General features: G+C 37.7%; 1 protein-coding gene across 1 annotated transcript in view; it reads left to right on the top strand.

Moving 5' to 3' along the window:
• The window catches only part of MORC1 (MORC family CW-type zinc finger 1), a 189,254-nt gene that overhangs the window by 49,166 nt on the left and 118,387 nt on the right, over positions 1-21,701 (top strand). The window contains exon 9 of the mRNA XM_020999849.2: positions 4,617-4,742. Within this exon, the coding sequence (XP_020855508.1) occupies positions 4,617-4,742 (126 nt within the window). The remainder of the gene's footprint in view (positions 1-4,616; positions 4,743-21,701) is intronic.

The following is a 21,701-nucleotide window of genomic DNA, read 5'->3' as shown; positions in this document are numbered from 1 at the left end:
TTTGTTCTATTTTACATACATTAACAATAATAATAGCTAGAATGTGTATAGTGCATTATTTGCAAAGCCCTTTGCCCATATTATCTCATTTTATCCTCTCACCAATGCTAGGAGGTAGGTGCTATTATTATCCTCACTTTACAGGTGAGAAAACTGAGGCAAAGCAAAGTTAGGTATATAAAATAATATGTTGAATATATAGTTAGCTTAGACTGGATAGCAGCTGCAAAGAAGTTGTCTCTATAAATGACATTTGGAATTCCACAATACATGTTGGCAGTCACTATGACTTGAACCCTTTGAAAGATCTTGATTTTATCGATGTGGCCACTCCCTCCACGAATGCCTATTGCAATCCTCTTAGGTATCAGTGGTTTGTGGGTTGGTGTGGCCAAAGGTTATGGAATTAGATCAATAGTTGATAATTCTGTGCTGGGGTCAGGCAGTTCAGGTGAGAGCCCTCCTGCATCAGTGCATGTTACAATTTACCTGTGACTTAGTGGATGAGTTCTGAGAAGTTTGTCTGAGGCCCAGTGACTTGCTTAAGGTCACACTGTTATTAATTGTCGGAGGCAGGATTTGAACCCAGGTCTTCCTGACTTGAAGTCCAGGTAGTCTGTCTGTCTCACCACACTGCCTCTGGGGGTATGGAATGATAACTTCATAATTCAGATGTTTTTATCTAATATACCTTTCTGAATGATGGGCTTAGGCCTTGCTTCAGTTAATGTTTTTTTCTTTTTCCACACTCTCTTGTTCTTCCCTTTTGGTCATCTGGATGTTGAACTGACCCATCCTTCCTACTGTGGTGGCATTGATTATTGATTTTGATATTCCCCCAAATAATAGTATGCTCTACTAATAAGGACTTTGAAGAAAACTGGTGGTGGATATTACCACTGGTGCCATATACTAGAGGGGAAAATCAGAACAGGTTGGTTCTAGACATGTAGTCATTAGGTCATTGAATATCAATTTATGAGACATGCTTGAAACCCTAGCCCCTGCCTCTGGGACAGGACAGACCTCTTCAGATGAGAAAGAATGAGGCTCCGCTAGCATCATGGCTGTCTGCCATCCCATAAGCAGGACTTGGTCTCGAGCCGAGGTGTGTGAAGCAGGACTGCTGTCATTGAAGGATTGGGGTACCATGCAGGAAACCAGGACAGAGACCTAAATGGCAGGATTAGGCAGCAGGAGACCTAATCACAGAACTAGAGCATGGGTGGGGACCTGATCTTAAGGAACAGGTCAGCAACAACAGCAATAGCCATTATTTATATCGAGCTTTATGCTTTAAAAATGCTTTATGTAAGTTCTCTCCATTGTTGAAATTGGGTTTCAAGTTCAGAAACACCGATAGCATTATGGATTTGATTCTGACCCATGGCTACCATGTTTCTTCTATTTCCTTTCTCTTTGTTGTTCAGTCATTACAATTGTGTCTGACTCTTCATGACCCCATTTGGAGTTTTCTTAATAAAGATATTAGAATGGTTTGCCGTTTCCTTCTCCAGCTCATTTGATAGATGAGGGAACTGAGGTGGTGAAGTGACTTGCCCAAGATCACACAGCTACTAAGTGTCTGAGGCCAGATTTGAGCTCAGGTCTTCCTACACTAGGCCCAGTACTTTATCCACTGTACCAGCTACTTGCCCCTCCACCTCTGTCCATCCTATATTGACAGCAGCCCCCAGGCTGTAGAGGAAAGAGTCAAGCCCTAGTTATCTGATTTGGGGGTCTTTAGGTTGAAAGACAGGTTAGTGAATGCAGTACTATGTAGCACTGAGTTTGTAACTCTCCCAAGCCCCATATCCTTGTACATTATTATTATAGGTAGTATAGCTCTACTGTTACATATTTATGTCCTTTCTCTCTGTTGAGCTTGTTAGCTTCTTGATAATAATAACAATGATAAGTAGCTTTTATAGAGCACATTTTATTCTCACAACAACCCTGGGTGTTAGGTGCTATTATCACCCCCATTTTTCAAATGAAGGAACTGAGGCAGTCAAGGACCCCTTGCCCAGGGTCACATAGCTAGTAGGTAGCTGAGGCTGAATTTGAATTCAGGTCGTTCTGACCGTAAGTCCAATGTACTATCCACTGTACCGTCTAAATGCCTTTAGAGCAGAGGGTCAGTTTTAACCATCGCCATTCTCCACAGTACCCGGTATAGTGCTTACAAGTAAAAGCACATTGTAGGCTTTTAGTGAATGTTGAAACTGAGTTGCCTGAGGGACTTCTAGATCCTCAAGATGCCCTGGGACACACTAGCTCCTAGCTTCTGAAGTCTGAGGGCCTTCCCCAAGGATATAAGAACAGAATGCTGACTCTTACTACATCTGGAAATGGTTTCTATTCCCCTTAAGTTCGTAGAGAGCTTTTCAGATCTCCATTAAAGTGAAGAAAAGATGGAGTTTGAAGAAGTACCAATCCTTCCCTCTCCTCTTTGGGAACTTTGCTTGTTGGGTCCTTCTGCATCATTCAAGTCCAAATAGCTGGTTAGGGTCTCTATGATCAGTCATGAAGTTTCATAGCCGTATTCTTAAGCATCTGTGCTCTTCTCATTGGATTTTATTATGTGATACCAGAGTATAGCTTTATAGAAAAAGGGGAAAAGGAAGAAAACAGGAACAGAGAGGAGAAGGAGTAGACCCAGAAAGCAGAATGAGACGTTTTTTAGACGTGGTATTTTGCTTGATTGTATTATGGGAGTTTTGTTTTTCTTGTTTTTCCTCAATAGGGGTATAGATTGGAGGGGGAGAAAATAAAATTTTTAATAAGAGAAGAAGAAAGGAAGAGAGAGAGAAAGAAAAAGAAAGAGAGAAGAAGAAAGAAAGAAGGCATGTCCCTAAGAAACCTACTGCTCCATTCCCATGGGGTCTACTGTTTTCTCAGAACTTGCTCCATCTCAAGATCTCAGATAAACAGACTAACCCCTTCAAAGGTATAGACAGGCTTTAGAATAATGTCAGACAATATTATGAAATTGTTTGCTAAGTAATATTTGGAAATGAATTTCCTTATTGCCAATGTGTTCCTAAATTGACAGTTATAAAGTAGTGCATAGTGTTTCTAGCATATGCCCTATCTGAACTAACTTAGGAACACAATGAAAATCATAGCTTTGAATGATTATTAGCATAGTGTTACCTAGCAATGCCATAGTTATGGCTGGGAGAACCATTTTCATTACTTTAAATGGTTTATAACTTTTCTCTTAAGCTACCTCTTTGTGTTGACATTTTGCTTAGATATATTTTAAACAGAGATGAAAATCTGGTTAGCTACTTCATAGTTCATAAATGGAACAAGTTATGAAATTTTAATTAGCTCCTTTTTTCAGCATTCTGATAATTTTAACTTTGGTTGTATTCAACTCCATGTAGGTTGTTTAAATCAACCACCAAGTACTTATTAAGCATCTGTTATGTGCTAGGTTTTGTGTTTGGTGCTGTGGAGAAGGGGGGGGGAGAAAGAGAGAGAGAGAGAGAGAGAGAGAGAGAGAGAGAGAGAGAGAGAGAGAGAGAGGAGAAGAAGAAGGAGGAGGAGGAGGAGGAGGAAAGAAAGGAATTGAAAAAGAGAAAGAATGAAATGAAAGAAAGGAAAAGAAAAAAAGGAAGGAAAAGAGGGAAGGGAGAGAGGGGCGAAAGGAAAGAAGGGAAAAAGGGAGGGGGGAAAGGAAAGGAAGGAGAAAGAAAAAAGGAAAGGAAAGAAAAAAGGAAGGAAGGGAGAGAGGGAGGAAAAGGGAGGGAGGGAAGAATGAATAAAAAAGAAAAAGAGAATCACTGCTTATAAAGCACTTATGTTAAGGAAAAAAGATATACATGTGCAAAAATACACATCATAAATATAAAATGGATGAATACAAACACATATAAAGTAGTAAAATGTAATATAGATTGGGACTGAAAGGCTGGTAGATAGAGAGCTGGCCTCTGAGTCAGGAAGACCTGAGCTCAAGTGACTCCTCTGATACATAGTTATGTGGGTCAATGCTCCAGGCAGCTCTCAAAGACACTATTAATTCCTGATCTACAAGGACTTTCTTCACTGGGACTTTTTTAGACCAATGAAATCAGGCACAGACCCCAGCCTTTTATATGATCCATTTTGGGAAGAAAATGCAAAAATGCCCTGTAGAGGGTACATGTAAAAGGGGGAAGGGCAATCCTTTATGCCTTAGTGGCAGCTGAGCCACTGGAATGTCACCCTCCAGCCCAGCCAATGTTACTCTGCTCTGGTTGCCATTCTACCCAGAACCAAACCAGTCGTTCCTTTCTGGCATGCTAGAAGATAAGTTTTTTACCCAGAATCAGATGACTGTTCATTAGAGAAGTTCAATAATAGTTCAAATGTGAGTGCACCATTTATCATCTGTGCCATGTTAGACATTTAGAGGGGTGCTAAATGAAGTATTGGAGAGTTACAGAAATGTCTAGTGTTTGAAGCCCCATTAGCCAAATGTCTCTTTAATGCACTGAAGCTTCCAGTAGTGACCTCTGTAAACTCACACAGCATATTCCTTTATTGTACATCAGATTTTTCTTTTTTCTTCAAGTGATGTTCACATTACTCCCTCTGATTATGGTCTTCAATGCTTTATATTCCAGTCTCCCAGAACGATGGTCATTCAGAGCCTACACATCTGTGTTGTATTTTGACCCTCGGATGAGGATATTCATCCAGACAAAAAGAGTTCAAACCAAGCATCTGTCTTACTGCCTCTACAGACCTAGGTAACTGCATTTCCTTCAAATTATCTTCATAGAGATTTTCATTTTCAAACCAATGGGTTTGAAAGCCAAAAAAATGACATTTTTGTCAAGGTGAGGAAATTGATTTTGATAGCAGGGACCTTTACAATGTAAACAAAATTAAATTGAATTGGCAGGGAGGGTTGCTAAAAAGTAATCATGTACGACAAACATTTGGCGGTAATGGTGGTTCAATGGTGGTACTGTTCTGGAAACCCATTAAATAAGATAATCAACAAAAGTGAGAATTTGTTTTTTAACTTTAGTGCTTCTCAGGTTCTTTGGCTGTTGTATGGAAGTTTCTTTGAAAGACTATAATTCATTTATACATCTCATTTGTCAGATGAATTTAAATTATATATGTTTGTAACTGTTCCCTTTTTGGGGGGAGGGGTATGGGGTGGACTTGTGATTTCATTGACAAAGGGAACTTTCAGGGAGGAAGTTCCTCCACTATTGAGATCTGGGTCTGCTCTGCAATTTATGGTCTTAGGGAATTGTCTGGCAATGCTGAGAGGTTAAGTGTCTTATTATCAAGAGTGCCCCAGAGTCACAAAGCTAGTATATATCAGAGGTAAGGCTTGAACCTGGGACTTCCTAACTGTGAGACCAGCTTCCTATCCACCACACCATTGACCCTCATGTGTGATTATATAGCAACATATATTTGCAACTATAACACCTGTGTAGTACACTTGCTATGCCCAGATAATGTTGCCTATTGCAAAGATCATATCATCCTACTCTATGTCTAGGCTGGCTCATTCACCCCAACCTGCACTTACATTAGCAGGCCTGAGTAGATTCATTCATTGATCACCTGATTATCATACAGTATTACTGTTACTGTGTACAATGTTTTCCTGGTTCTGCTTACTTCACATTGCATCAGTTCATATAAGTCTTTCCCAAGTTTTTCTGAAATCCGCCTGCTCATCATTTCTTATAGCACACACAACTTGTTCAGCCATTCCCCAATGGATGGGCATATCCAATTTCCAATTCTTGCCCACCACAGAAAGAGCCACCATAAATATTTTTGTACAAATAGGTCCTTTCCACTTTACCATTAACTCTTAAATGATTACTTAATAGTAATTAGTAATTAGAAAATGGTTACTTAACAGTAAGGCAAAAGCAAGTATAATCAGGACATCACCATTGCTCAATATAGAGCAAATGCAGCAATTGTCAACAAATTACAGTCTGCACATAAGTCCAAGTTATATTTCCCTATGCGCACAGTATCCAGGGGAGAAATTGTGAACATGCTTATAGAAACCTAGCAAGAAGCAAGAAGACACTTAGGGCAATTGATATACTCACAACTCTGGACTGTAGGCTTTTATGTCCTTGGTCTTTTCATGAAGAATTTATACCTCACAAAATTATTTTCTAACTGTACCTGTTCTTATCCTCCCTGCTCTCCTGTAAGGCATATCTGCTTCTTTCCTATTCTCTAACTGATGAGGTAGTGAAAATATCTTTTGGTTCACAATCCCTCTTTAGAGATCACTGAGACAGTGTTCTTTAAGGTAGAGAACTGTGAAGCTCCTCAGATTGACTCTCTGGGTAATGTAGACAGGCCCGGCAAGGTCTTCACTCAACAGGATATTTGTAATGTTGAGTCAGCTTCTTTTAAGAGCAAAACAAATATAGAATTTATCTTTTCCCTTGTGTTTCTCTTCATTAAACCCAAAGTAGAGAGCAGTTAGCATTTCTGAGAGGTTACACCTTTCTTAGGCTCTGGTGCTGGAGAATAAAAAGCAGAATTCAGTTTTCTAAATTCAGTGAGCTTCAACTTCCTGCAGCTAATCAGCCATCTTCCATCGCAGCAGCTAAAACTTTTCTGTAAACCGACTTTCTTGTAGTAGTTATTGCCTTGTGTTGTCTTCACAATTCATTTCTTTCCATTAGGTTCCTCCTTTTTTTCTGGTTTCTTCAGTGACTCAGATAAGAGCCTCCAGGTACTCAAAACTTATCTTGTCCTTATAAGGTCAAATTGACAAAATCCAATTTTCTGCTAGTTATGAAGCCACCAGTCCTTATTTAATCATCTAATAGCCTCTAAATAGTTATTTAATTTACTCTTTGATATGTTTTAGCCTCTCAAACTCTAATTGAATTAATCACATGCAAATGAACTGAGGAATTATAGTGCCCAGAACCTCAGGCATTTCTTATCCTCTTTCCACCAGGTCTTCTAAGTTTTGTTTTGTCTTCCTAAATGTCTGTGTCTCTGTCATTTTATTTGAAAATTACTTTTATTTTCATGTGATTTTTTTTTTCAGTTTTTCCTTACACAAAAGGCCTCTTTTTGCACCTTTTCAAAGGCAGGCTTTATAAAGTAGAGGGGGAAATTCCTTACACCCTTCACAAGTTGACTTCATACATCTTCTTTACACAATAAGCTCATTTTCTGCCCCTTTCAAAAAACAACCAAACTTCTTACATACAAAAGGGGCAGTACGTTACTCATGTATGTGCATGTGTACAAGTACACTGAATTCCTACTGTGATGCCTCTTCATAGAATGTCAGTAACTCCAGGGATTCAAAGGCTTTGCCAGAAAGATTGTAAAGTATGGCAAATTACCTATTTGGAAAGGTTTCAAATATGGGCCAGAAATATATTATATGGTTGTTGTCTTAGGAGTAGTATAGTGGGGTTTGGAAAGATTTACCACGGAGAGGTCAGCCAAACAGTGGCTGAATTTCTTTTGCACAGACAACTCATGAAACCGTTTACTGGGGGTTGGCTGCTAATGGCTGTGATTTGAGACATTGGAAGGAATACTCTCGTGGAAGGTATCATAGATATTTAGAAATACTGACCTGTCCTCTTATCTATCTAGGGACACATGCGTGCATACATATGGTTTGTATATCATTTGATATAGAGAGCTTAATAATGATTTATTTTGCATGTCATAAAGTTTGACCAGATTAACCACGCATGTAGAGCCAAGAAATCATTAGTTTGGCAACTTTGAATGTTTAATATGTCTTTTTTTTCCATAGTGCCTACTTTTTCATAGGAAGAAAAAAAAGACTTTTCCAAAAAAGTGTTGATATCCTGGCGCATTTTGATCTCTCATACAGATGTTAATATTAAAAATTATAGATTTCTGTAGCCAGCACACCAGTGGATTTCTCAAAGGCTTTTACCCTTGATTCCTGACTGTACTGCAGATCATATTTTAAAAAATGAACTCCACCAGGCCTGAGACTTTCCCTATAAATCTGTCCACCCATGCATTAATAAATACCAAAATGATGTTTCCTTTTCATCAGTTTCATTCTTATAGCAAGTACCTGGGGACCCCTAGCTCAATCAATACATTTGATCTTTTCAAATTTAATTATCCCTGTAAGTGAGCTTGGGTAAAAAAAAAATGACTTAAGCCAGTAAGGGAGAAATGCGGATTTATCTCTTTTTTGGGGACAAATTGTACAAAATTAGATTTTATTCCCCTAAATTACATATATCAAGTGATAGTTGTTAAGAGTTCCAATACATTTTTTATTTATCTGTCAGAGTGATATTCTGAGATTTATATTGGCAGGAGGTAGATAGAATGATAATGTGATGATTTGCCAGGAGGAAGTCAAGGAGGGTTTAACCTTTGCCAACTTATATTGTTTTGTTCAGCAGTTCACATAAGGCATTGTGTTAAGACTGATAGTTTGACATCTACAGCATAGACTGAAACCATCATGGGATCTTAGTTTAGATCTGGAAGAAACTTGAGAGATCAACTAGTGCAACCCTATCATTTGACAGATAAAGAAATGAAGGTAATGATGTAGCCCAAGTAACAGGTAGTGAGTGGGATTTGAGCCCTGGTCTTCTGATTCCAGTTCTAGTTGTCTTGCTACCTTTTCGTCTGGTTTTTGTTCTCTTTCTTCCTTGGCAAAATACATTACAGCTCACTTCTTTCTCCATTTGCAAAATCAGTGTTTACTTATATTTATTTCCCCCTCTGAAATGTTCTCCTTTGAGCCCAGTTTTGGTAGTTTTGTATTGTGTTTTTCAGTATTATTTCCGCCCACCCTCCCTTACTCTCTTGCTCCCACCTCCTCCCATGTGCTGCACCTTTGGTTTTACAGCTTGAAAAGCCTGGTCTCCAGCAAAGGAAGCGTTGTACTCACCTCTTGACAGAGACATCGGACTCAAGTTACATATGTAGACGGTTTTGGACAAGTCCATTGGGGAAATTTATATGACTTGACAATGCATATTTGTAACTAGGGTTTTGTTTGTCTTTTTCATTTTTTTTTCCCCAAGAAAAATTTTGGGAGTTGTGGGAGATAGATAGGAAGAACTCGGGACAGTCTTTCCTCTCCCCTACTAAAAAGAGACCAAAATACAAGAAACGCCAGAATGAATCAAGACATACTGGACAGTTTTGAAAGTTACATGTTGAATTTATTATAGACTTTAAAAGAAAAGCAAGCTCTCCACAAGAGGTTCTTGACCAGGGGTCTCTTGGGATCAGTGGATAGATTTCTGGGGGTCTCTGAAGTTGAATGGGGGGAAATGGCATTTTTATTTTCACTAGCTTTTAACTGAAATTTAGCATTTCATTCAATTATTTTAAAACTTAATTCAGAGAGAGGGTCTGTAGGCTTCACCTACAGATTGCCAAAGAGTTCCATTACACACTGCTGTGTAATTGAGATTCACAGTTTCGTGTACAGTCGTTATTTTCTGGTCTGCTTTGCATATGGAAATGCTAATTTTATTTGGTGTATGTTAAATTTAGAATAAATATAAATTAAAATGGAAACAGACAAAGGCTGGGTCCAGTAGTTACAGCCAGCACACCTTCAGGTGCTGGAGTGGGATTGATTGTGGAGGGACTGGGCTGCTGACTAACCTGTTTCAGTTTTTAGGTTAGCTCTGTCAGGAGTTACCGATGGAACAATTGAGACAATTCCATTTTCTTTCATCTTCCTCATTTTAGAGGTAAAATATCTGCCATTTGGGAAGAGCTCTAAAATATAGGGCAATACTCTGGTGATTTTTTTTCAAAGGCACTTCCAGGGTCCAGGAAGATGCTGTTTTGGAGGGTTGTCAGTGGCTAGCTATGAAATTTTCAATTAGAAAACTTTAAGTACTGCTTTGCAAACAGACCTTAAAGCAATATGAAAATGGAAGTGATTATCATTGTAAACAGTAAACCAATCCATCGAAATTGTTTCCTCTCAGGTTTCCAAAGATTTAACTGCTAAATCCTTCTTTGTCTTCATCCTGCATCTCTGCCATTTTTGTCAGGACAGACATTCCTTCTAAATAATTGTTCTTTCTTTGGGTTCCACAGACTGTTTTCTGTTCTTTCTGCTCCTACCCAATGGCTCTTTTTCAGCTTCTTTCAAAACAGATACATTAGGGGCATTTTATTATTACTCTATATTATTACTAATATTATATTACTACAAGACTGTATTGCTATAATACTATATTAATATATTACTATATTAATTATTATTATTGCTGCCATTACTATTATTACATACTACTACTGTTACTGTTGGTAAGAATAAGAATTTTAATAAACATTTAAACATAATCCATATTATTTTGACACTGATAACCTAGAAGCAGTAATCAGTTCTGGAGAACATTCTATCAGGTTAATAATGCTTGTTGGCGCATGGATAGATCCCTAGTAATTTTGATCATGTGTCCTCCTGGTGCAGTGCCTGTAACATCAGGCTTGAGCACTGATAAGTGCCTTTTGAGGCTTTAGAGGGGTTTATAAATTCTTCACTCTTCCAGAAGATTGAGTCCAAAGTACACTTAGAATATGATTCACTTTATGAAAACTCAGTTTGTGCACAACTTTTCAAAAACACATCAGTTATACAAAGTGAGGGATACCTATCTACGCTTTCTCTCTCTCTCAGATCAATTTATCTAGATCTATCTAGCTACCTTTCTCTATCTATCTCTATATGAGAGATGAATATATGTATGTATACCTATATGTACTTATGTATATACACATATACCTATGTGTAAATATACATATATACCTGTATGTAAATACACATAATGTTCATACGTAAGTATGGTTTGACCCCAACTACACTATTTCTGAAGTTCTAAGTTGGAAGTTCAGATATAGAAGAAAAGGAAGCTATAACTGGACTTTTATTTATAAAATTTGATAAATAATGGTAAAGGACTTTAGGTAAAGTCTCACAATGTTCTTATGGACAAAATGGTGTCATTATTAGATGGTGTCAGGATCCCAAGATGAATGGCCACCATAATAGTCCACAACCTTTGACGTAAAATAAAGGATCACACAGAATATTTCAGGACACAGCCCTTTCTGACCTTGTGACACTGGAGTTGCTCATTGCTTAGCATTTGATTTTGTGTTTAAAAGCTACATACATATTAAAGCACAACCCAGTAGAGAAGTTCTTCCCCATTCCCCCCGGCCCCTGCTCAAGGGATGCATGTAACCCGGGAGAATATGAACAGACACCCTAGGAGAGCCCAGAGCTTGCTAAGTAACCAGAGTAACCAGTTAACCAGAGTCCTCAGGATTGCACTCTGTGACACAGTGAGGTCTCATAACTTTTTACTCTCTCCAATACACATAATTCATAGTAGACTCTAATACGCCTGGTTTAGTGGTCTGGGTACTTCTGATTTTAGCTATTGCACATGGGCAAACTCAAAGCAAGAGACTCTCATTAGGACCATTGGCACCAGCTGCTATGTATGGTCACTCCTATAGTCACCTCCCCTGCCTTCTTGATTTTCGTCAGTTGATACTTTGCCGGTAGAACAGCATTGCCCTCAATGTGGTATCAACATGGAAGAAGGTCTCTAGCATCATCACAAGACCGTTGTACTCAATGTTTTTATCTTTTGCTTGGATGAGGATTTGGAACACATGCTTCTCCAATTTGTAGATGGCAAGGAGCTGAAAGAGATCGCTGTTATATTACATGGCAGAATCAGGGCTCAAGGCCGAACTCAAAACAATCAAACTTCACAGGTTTACTTATGAAAGCTTCATTTTAGACTTGTAAAAAATCATTTAAAATAGCATTTATATGGGACTTTAAGTTAAACCCTTTACAAACAACACATTTGAACTCTGAACAGTATTATCAAGTGGATAGCATAAGCACTACTACCCCAGGGAAAACCAAGACTCAGAAAATTCAAGAGACTTGCTCCAGATCACTAATATCAAAGCTAGACTTAAACTCATTACTTCTGATTCAGTGTCTTTTTTTTTTTTTTTAGCTATAAGTTTAATGTGACATTTATATACGGATTAGTGGCACCCTTTTCTGGCAGCTAGGTGACTCAGTGGACTGAGTGCCAGGCCTGGAGTCAGGAAGACTTATTTAACTGAGTTCAGATCTGGCTTTCAGCATTTACTAGCTTTGTGACTTTGGGCAAATCACTTGACTACTTCTAGCCTCAGTTTCCTCATCTGTTAAATGAAGGTGTTAGACTTTATAGCCTCCAATTAGGTTTTTCTCTTAATATCCTTTCATTCACCCAGTTCTGTGACTCTTAACTACTGTTCATACTTGGCTGTATATATAATAAGGAAGAAAAATTCTTTCTTTGATTTTTGTGGGAGGGAACAAAAACTATCGGCACTCTCCCCCTTTTACCTTTTTTAAGCAATCATCAGACTTACATGGGTTTTAGTAGAAGAAGTAAAAGTATTCATTTTAGCCCATAAAATTTCCATTTCAGAGACCTGGTTATGTCATTGAGAAAGAAAGTGATTTGTTCATTTACTTTTTAAGGGTACTTTGAGGAGAGGCAGACAATGTATGTAATTCAGATGACTTCAAGTCTTCATATGATTCCTCAATTGGCCGGTAACATCAGATTGAGCTCTTAATCGTATGTAATTAGCTTGGCGGTGCTCTTTTAGCTCTGTAAGTCACCCATAACAACATCATCTTTTTGATCTGTGGTTAAGGAATTTTCTGTAGTATCATCTTGATTGTTTAGGTTTGCTTCTGTATTTTGGCATGTGTGTGTGTGTGTGTGTGTGAGAGAGAGAGAGAGAGAGAGAGAGAGAGAGAGATTTGTGTTAACTTGCCACTTGATGAGCCACCTGGGAAAAACTAAAATAATTTTGGAAAATGACTCTTTGGAACACTGTTGTGTGTATCCCATAGAAGAGGCTGGCAGAAAGAAGAAAGATCTTGGTTTAATTTCTAGATCTGCTACTGATTCCCACACCCTTAAGTGAGTCATTTAACCTTTTTATTTTGCCGTCCATAGGCGGGCAAAAATAATCCTGACCCATTTCATACAGGTGTTAAAAAGAATAGTTTACAGAAGCTTGGACTATATAAAGATGAAAGATGCTAAGAATGTTGCAGGGAAGAGGTAATAGTAGCCTCTCTTTTTGCTTTTGTCTCCAAAATAGCCCCCTTTGTGAGAGCTATGTATAGTTGAGCATGAACAATATGCAAGAGCTCTTGATCACGAGTTATTTTTAGTCTCCTTTTAAAAATAAAAATTCACAGTTCTGTTTTGCTTTTTTCCCCCTGTGCCCTGATTCCCATCTAAGAAATGAAGAAACTTTTACTCAGTCTTAGTCCATTTTTGTTAAATATTGGAGGTTGAAATGTGGTCTTTTTAGATTTTTTTAAATTTTCCTGATTGAGACAGCCCATTGTGTCACTTGTATTTTTTAATTCTGGATCAGACAAGTGATGAGAGCTGGGACAAGGCAGAATTTTAGAGGGAGAAGAAAGGAAGTTCTAATGAGAAGCGAGGGGTCTGGAATTATATAGTTCAGAGACATATGCATCTAGGAGAAGGGGATAAACCACAAAGACAGGAGATGGAGTCAAATTCCCATAGAAAATAGTACCATCAGAATGGAGAGATGGAGGGACCCAGGTCAGTTCACAGATTTACGTTGACTCTTCAGTGGTGGCAAGAGGAATGGAATCTGAGGAAAAGAAAGAAAGGAATATTGGACTGGTTCCATGAAGGAATTTCAAGTAAACAAGCATTTATTAAGTGCTTACTATGTACCAGTCACTGTGCTAAACACTGGTAATAAATATACAAACAGAAAGAAAGAGCCCCTGCCCTCAAGGAGCTTACATTCTAACAGAGGATGACAAGTCATAGAAGGGAGTTGAAAAGGGGGGTGGCGTGCCATAGGACAGGGAAGTTGAAGGTCTTCTTAACCAGGGCATGGTAGAGAAAATCCTGTGTAGTCAGCAGTGCAGTACAGCCTGGAGAAGAACGGAAACATGGTTGCCCTAGCCTTCTTAAAATGGAGGTTCTAGGAGGAACCAGATAATCAGGGGGAAGAGATCGAAGTGGTAGAAGGTACTTCCAGTCTTCCAATGTGAAAAGTAGTGAGGGGGCAAGGGTAAGAATTGAGGGGTAATGTGGTTAGGGTAGATGATGAGGGGGTGGAGTGGGCTTCCAGGGTTTCTATGGCATGGTAGACAAGGTCTTGTGGAAACATGTCAGCAGTACAACCTAGAGAGAGATGGGAACCTAAGAGGATGAAGAACAGGCAGGTTTGAGATGTGGCAAAACAAGAATGTGCCTGAGGTATGCATTATGGCTGACTGTTTTTCTCATATTGATGCCACAAATGCATATATCATATTTATTCGTGACGCTTCTAAATACCTTTGGATACATGATAAAAACCAGTTCCACCAATGTTTTTATTTACTTCTCCAAGGAGAACATGTGAGCCATCCTTCCACTTAGTGGAATTTATGGTGAGAATGTTAAGATTGATAAAGTTCAGTTCCTCCAGTGGCGTGTCTATTTGTTGATCATTGGACCACATGTAGAGTACCATCAGCTAAATTAAGGTTTATAAGTATCTACAAACCACAATATGGGGGAGTTACCCATGACAATGGAATCACAAGATCCGAACTATATGTATGTATATGCATATATACATATACACACATACATATATACATATATATTTGTTGGTCTCTCTACCACACCATTTCTATATATAATATTATATAGGTATATCTATCTATATATTTTATGCATGTATTATTTATATATGTGTCAGAATTGTATATGTAAATATTAAGTGCACATACATGTATATGCATGTGCATAATTGTATATGTATGTGTACTGCACCTGTGTGTGTGTGTATCTGTGATTTCTTCAGTATGGGTAATTTCCAGGGCAGAAATTTTCTTCACTGATAAGGATTGGTAATTTGTCTCAAGCTTAAATTATTATAGGATCCAAGAGGCCACTGAGAAGGTAAATTATGTACTCACATGGCTAATATCTGTCAAAGGCAGGACTTGAAAACAGGGCCATATTTCTCCCCACTAGTCCATGCTACCTTTCTAGTAAGTATAATTTGATATTATATAGAAATCATGTCAATATCAATAGAACTGTAGGAACAAGGTTGATTATAATAAAAGGGAAAGTGCTCCTTGAGTTACAAATTTGACCATGATTTAATTTCACAAATAGGAAGTATTTCACATTGAGCCTATAATGCCCTCAACTTATAGTAAACATCATTTGTCCTTAAATCTGAATCTTCAAACCTGTATCATTTCAGATCAGGTTATCTGGCCAGCACAGTATCTGTGGAAGGGTAATGTATGTGTTTATGTGTATCATATTAAACACTAATAAAAAAGAATCATCCTGATTTGTAGCACATATTTTTATGCATGGAATATATACAAGTCAGGCTATAATGATTCTTTGGATAATTTCATAGATCTTAAATTTGAAAGGATTAGAGTTCAAAGTTATATATTTTTGACTTCACATGCATAATTGATATCATATTGCTTACCTTCTTAATGGGTAGAGGAGGGGCTGGAGGGAGGGAAGAATTTGGAACTCAGAATTTAAAAATAAACGTTTAAAAAATAAATATAATTTTAAAAACAAAGTATGCAATTTCACAATGATTTTCAATTAATTTCAAATGAAATAGTTTAGCAATACATTTTTAACTGACTAGTTTAAACTAGTGTCATTATTTAAAACATAGATACACATTTATAGTACATAAAACATATACTGCTTAGTATCAAGGAATTATTCCAGTTGGTGAGTTCTGAAGGTAGTATTAACTGACTTAGCTCGCTAACTGTAGTAGAGGGGGTCATTAAAAAATATGACTTCTTTATGAGGTTAAGTCCAGATATTCACTTTGAGGGCTTTATTTTCAGTCAGTGCAAAAGAAGAATACGACTTCATTTGGATTCCCACCATACTGCCTTTATCAGTCCATCATCTTCATCCATCCCCTGCCCCATACCTGCCCCATCAATATTGGAGTCTACCTTTGGGTTCCATGTCACTGATAGATGAGCTTTTGCTTTATCCTACCTGGAACTATGCCTTGCTTCATTTTATGGCTATCTCCATGTCATGCCTCAGTTTGTGCCCCCTGTCCAACTCTTCCCAATGTTGTCTTCCTCTTACCATTGGAATGTAAGCTCCTGGAGGTCAGATGCTGTCTTGCTTGCTTTTATTTCTAGCATTTAGCACAATGCCTAACAGTAAGTACTTAATTAATGTTCAGTCTGTCTGTCTATCTATCCACCTATCTCTGTATGTATCTATATATCTATCTCTCTGCCATTTAACTGTGCCTATCATCTTAATCATCTATCTATTGTATCTGTCATGTATATTTTCTATCTGTTTATCATCTGTCTAGCTCTCTATAATCTGCCTATCATTTACTGCCCATCTTCTATCAATCATCTGTATATCTGTGTATCTTTCTATTTATCATATCTATCTCTAATTTATCTATTGCATCTATCTACCGTTTCTCTATCTGTGTCTGCCATCAATTAATCTATCTCTCTGACAGTCTATCTCTATCATCTCTCTATCATGTATCTATTGTATCTATCATCTATCTGTCTGCCTATCATCTGTTATCTATATTCTATTTATTATCTATCTCTCTATAATCGATTATTTATCTGTTGTGTCTATCATCTATGTATTATCTATCATCTCTTTCTGTGTATAGGTCTACAGTTTCTATATGATTATATCTTTGAATTCATGATTATATTTTTCCAAGAATCAGCCTAAGTGTAGACTCACCATCAAGCTCATCATCAGTAAGAATAATTAATAATAATAATAGTTAACATTTTTATAATGCTTACTATGTACCAGCACTGTGTCAAGCACTTTACAATGATTCAATTGGCCACTAGGAAATAAATTCCTTGGCCATGATTGTGCATGAAACAAAGAAAAATATCAAATGGCTCACCATCCTTTATCCTCTTTCACATTGGCAGTGATGGTGATAGAAAGGGGGGCAAAAGATAATAAGGGAAAATGGTGGTTTTTAATACCCTCTCTTAAACATTAGCTCCTCTAAATGTGTTCTCTAAATGGTTCTGTAAGTGTGGTCCACTGACTAAAAAGCAAATATACTACTGAAGGGGCTGGATTGGATCAGTCTTAACATTCTTACCATAAATAAAACCAGGCAACAAAAGGAGTTGCAGCTAAATGAAAGGGTGGTTCACAGGTTCTTTGGAGAGACAAATAAAGAAGTTGGTGGAGTTAGCCTTATGCTTTCAAAGGCAACAAGAAAAATCATTTCATGGGACATTTGGTCATCTTATATTGCAGTGCTCAAGATACTTACTTGTAAAAATACTACCATGAAAATAATTGCAACTTCATTTTTAACATCTGTAGCAGAGGAGATGGAAGTAAGTACATTTTATGAAGAATTAGATAAGACCTTCCAAAGTAAATAAAAAGATACTTTGATAATTAGGATTCCAACACAAAGGTAGACACAGGTGAGGAAAATTAAATTGTGATGTGGACAATGTGATTTGGGAGTAAGGCATTAAAAAGGTAAAAACTTGTCAAATCTACGTCATGGATATTTTCTTTAAACAAAAGAATCAAAGGTATTATGTTGCCTTCACAGTGCATGGGGACAGGGTGAAAGGGAGGGAGAGAAATTGGGACTTAAAATTTTAAAAAATGAATGTAAAAAATAAATATTTTTAAACCACATAAAATATATGGGACTGCAAAGGGGAAAAAGAATTGAAGCGCACTGGAGTGAACCAAGCAATACCACAGAAAAGTGAAATCTTTTATAATTTAATTGAAAAGAAATTAAAATTGTCACTGATGTGTAACGCATTCCTGAATTAGCAGTATGTGGTATCAGCCCTCTGTCTTGTTAGAACAAATGTCAAAATTAATAAAAGACTAGAAGAAGGAATGAAAATGAGGAAACACTTGGCACATGCAATTAAAACAATTCTTATATGTAATATATATATACCAGTCATTAATGTCTAAAAATAGGATGTGGATGGAGGAATGGACATTGACAATGATTATTATAATTTGATACAAAAATGTAACCTACTACATCAATTACCATAGCAACAAAATCAAAAGAATGTAGCAAAAGCTTAATTTTTAAGTGGAGAGAGAGGGCAGTCAAGGGCAACACCACTTTAGAATATTAAATTGTACAAATCTTAGGGAGAAGGATGTTGGGAGAGTATGAGCAGTATTGCTTAATAAAACAATGAGAAGCATCAGAAGAAAGAATAAATTTTAAGAAAGCTTGTCAAGGACCCAGTTATACGGCAACAAACAGATGGAAGAAGGGAAAGAACTGAAAAGTTGGGGCTTTTTGTTGTTGTTCTCTTTTTCGTCTTTTTTTAAAAAAAGTTTGAATCCTACCCCAGACACTTCCTAGCTGTGTGACCCTGTGTAAATAACCAGTCTCACTTTTCTCATCTGTAAAATAGGAACAGTAATAACACAACACCTACCTCCCAAGGTTGTTGTGAGGATCATTTGTGTAAAGTGCTTTGCAAATCATAAAGCACTGTGTAGATTCTAACTGCTGTCATTATTATTATTTCACACTTCTGCCTGAGTTATTTCCTAATGCACCACTCTGATCTTGAAACTCTATGAGAATCCTTATTTGTAAAATTGGCTTACTAATACCCACCCTAGCTATCTCACTGGGGTGTTGGGAGGATAAAATGAGATACTACATGTAAAATATTTTAAAACATCAAGGTGAAAAATAAATATCAATGATTGTTACATCTAACCATCATTTTAATATTTAACAGTGAAATGTGTTCTAGTTCTAGATAGGAATATGCCTTCGCACCCTGCCCGTTGGGACTGTAAGAGAAAAAGACCAATTCGTGGATCAACAGCATAGGCTTAGGCTAAAAGGGCCTTCAGAGGCCACCAGTCCCCATTTTCCATATGAGGAAACCAAGTTTCAAGACCGTTAAGTGATTTGCCTAAGGTCACACCGTAGAAAACCTCAGAAACTCCACAGTGCCCTATTGACAGCCTCCATCTTCTATTATAATCATAGCGGAATTCCCAATCCCTTTTGTGTTCGCTTTGGAGTGGCAATGTAGGGGTCTTTCTGTTTTATTACCCCCAGATCATAAGAAGGGTATTTCAGTAATTATTTTCTCAGGTTAGATGCCAGATACTTAATTTATCTCTCCTTGGGCAAGTCTTTTCAGGTTGCTGAATCTGCTTTCTGCTTGATAGAATGTAAACTCTGTGAGGGTAGGCTGTGCTTTTCATTTTCTTTGTTTCCCCAAATGGCACAGAGCTTTGCATGTTGTAGGCACATTAAATCTGTTGGATTTAATGAACCTTGCCCTCAAAGCTAAGGTTAAAAAGGTCCACAGATGTAGTAGATATTCAGAAAGTTAGCTGCTGGACCTAAACCTAGAGTTTCAAACTTGTTTTGGAATGGGAGCTCCCTTTTAGTGCAGAGAGGATCTTGGTATCTAAATGATCACCAGACCAACACGACCTCTCAAGGTATTCCCTGGATTAGGAGGCTAGGGTTATTTTCACAGATCTACCTCCAGCCATCATTGGGAAACAAGAAGCTAGTGATGTAGGTATTCACTTCCCATTTACACCACCTGAAAAGCCAGGCCCTACTTAAGCAAGTGTATAGACAGTTCATTTTAAGAGCCACTGCTGTCACCAGAGTCTTTGGTGCTTACTAGGTCAGATTCCCTCCTGTTCATAGAGTGTACAGTGGGTAGTGCCAGGCCTGGAATCAGGAAGACTTATCTTGATGAGTTCAAATCCAGCCTCAGACACTTACTAGCGGGCTGATCGTGGACAAGTCACAACCCTGTTTGCTTCAGTTTCCTCATCTGTAAAATGAGCGGTAGAAGGAAATGGCAAATCAGTCCAGTATCTTTGCCAAGAAAACCCCAAGTGAGGTCACGAAGAGTCAGATGTGACTGAAATAATTGAACAACAACCAGGGTCTTTACACTTCTTTTGTCCCTTCTGCCTCTTTACATAATAATGACTGCCTCCTGAGTATTGTGCATTGACAGAAGGGTTTCCTTACAAGAAGTTCCCTATAATGAAATCATGGGTGTGGACCAAAACAAAAGTGTCACACATAACATATGCATGAGCTTCAGATGGATAAAGCACATTCCTCAATATCTTATGTGTCCCTGCAAAGCTACAAGCCAGTTAACTGTTCTCTGTGTTTCGTTTAGAGCAATATTTTATTAGTGATCATTCCAGGGCTTGCTTGATCCCACCAAAAACACTCAACCTGGAAAATTGCCTTTCTCATAAGCAGTAAAGTTAAGGATGTGTTTTAAGTGTTATAAAGTGATATATGTTACTGCAGGTGTCTGAGCAGTTGTGTTGGAAATAATTGGGGACTGGAAGAAACAGTTTACAAAGTGAGGATGATACCTTTAAAGGAGATTCTAAGTGTTGACAAGAAGCACTGATAATGGAACAGTTGCCTGGAGCATTTTCTTTTTTTGTCTTTTGAAGACAATTATTCTGCTTTGTATTTGTCTTCAGATGCTTGTGTGGCCAGAGATTTCCAGATATCTTGGTATTTGGAGTTGTCTCTGTCTCTGTCTCTCTGTGTCTCTCCCTCCCTCCCTTCTCTCCCTTCCTGTCCCTCCCTCTCTTTCTCTTTTTCTTCCCCCCCTTTTCCCCCCTCACCTCTCCTTCCTTATCAACTCTTCTAAGATTTTTTTTAATTGCTTTAATTGATATCTTCTGTTTCTTACATCATTATAGTTATTCCAAATAGCCTTTCCCCTCTCCTTCCAAAGGAACCAATCCATATAACAATAGTATTTTTAAAGTGGGAAACTGACCTAAAATATGTGTGATGTGTAACACCTGTGGACCTCCCACTTCTATAGAGGAGTGAATTCTCAATGTCCTGTTTTTTTCATTTCAATCCCCATAATTTTGTTACATTCATTTTTAATTTTTTTTTGATATTTTATTGTTCTTTCCATTTATGTTGTATTTTTTCTTGGCTCTGCTTATTTCACTTTGTATAAATTCATGCAAATCTTTCCAGGCTTCTCTGTAGTTATAACACATATTGTTTCTTATAGCACAGTTATATCTCATTATACTCATGTATGCCAGTTTGTGCAATCATTCCCCAGCTAACCACATCATAAAAGAGGAAGTATCTTGTCCTCAATTAGTAAGTAGACATGTTCCAAAATGTATATTAATTGCAACGCAGCCAGGCGGTACAGTGATAGAATATTGGACATGTAGTCAGTGACAACTGAGTTCAGAACCCACCCGAGAAACTTACAAGCTATGTAACCCTGGGTAAGTCACTACTCTGAGCTTCAGTTTCCTCATCTATAAAAGGGGATAATTATAGCACCTACCCCACAGGGTTGTTATATGAGGATCAAATGGATTATATATGTAAGAAACTTAACAAGCTGTATAAAGTGCTGTATAAACAAGTGCTGTATACAGACTAGCTATTACATTATTAACCCTATCCTCCAAGGAACTTATATACTAGCTATTACATTATTAACGCTATCATCTAAGGAACTTATATACCAAATACAGGGTGTTCTGAAAGTTAGCCTG

This window comes from Phascolarctos cinereus, unplaced genomic scaffold, assembly GCF_003287225.1.
Source record: "Phascolarctos cinereus isolate Bilbo 61053 unplaced genomic scaffold, phaCin_HiC Scaffold_726;HRSCAF=1367, whole genome shotgun sequence".
Classification (NCBI taxonomy): Eukaryota; Metazoa; Chordata; class Mammalia; order Diprotodontia; family Phascolarctidae; genus Phascolarctos; species Phascolarctos cinereus.
Note: the sequence above shows the minus strand (reverse complement) of the source record. Positions and strands in the feature narration are given on the sequence as shown.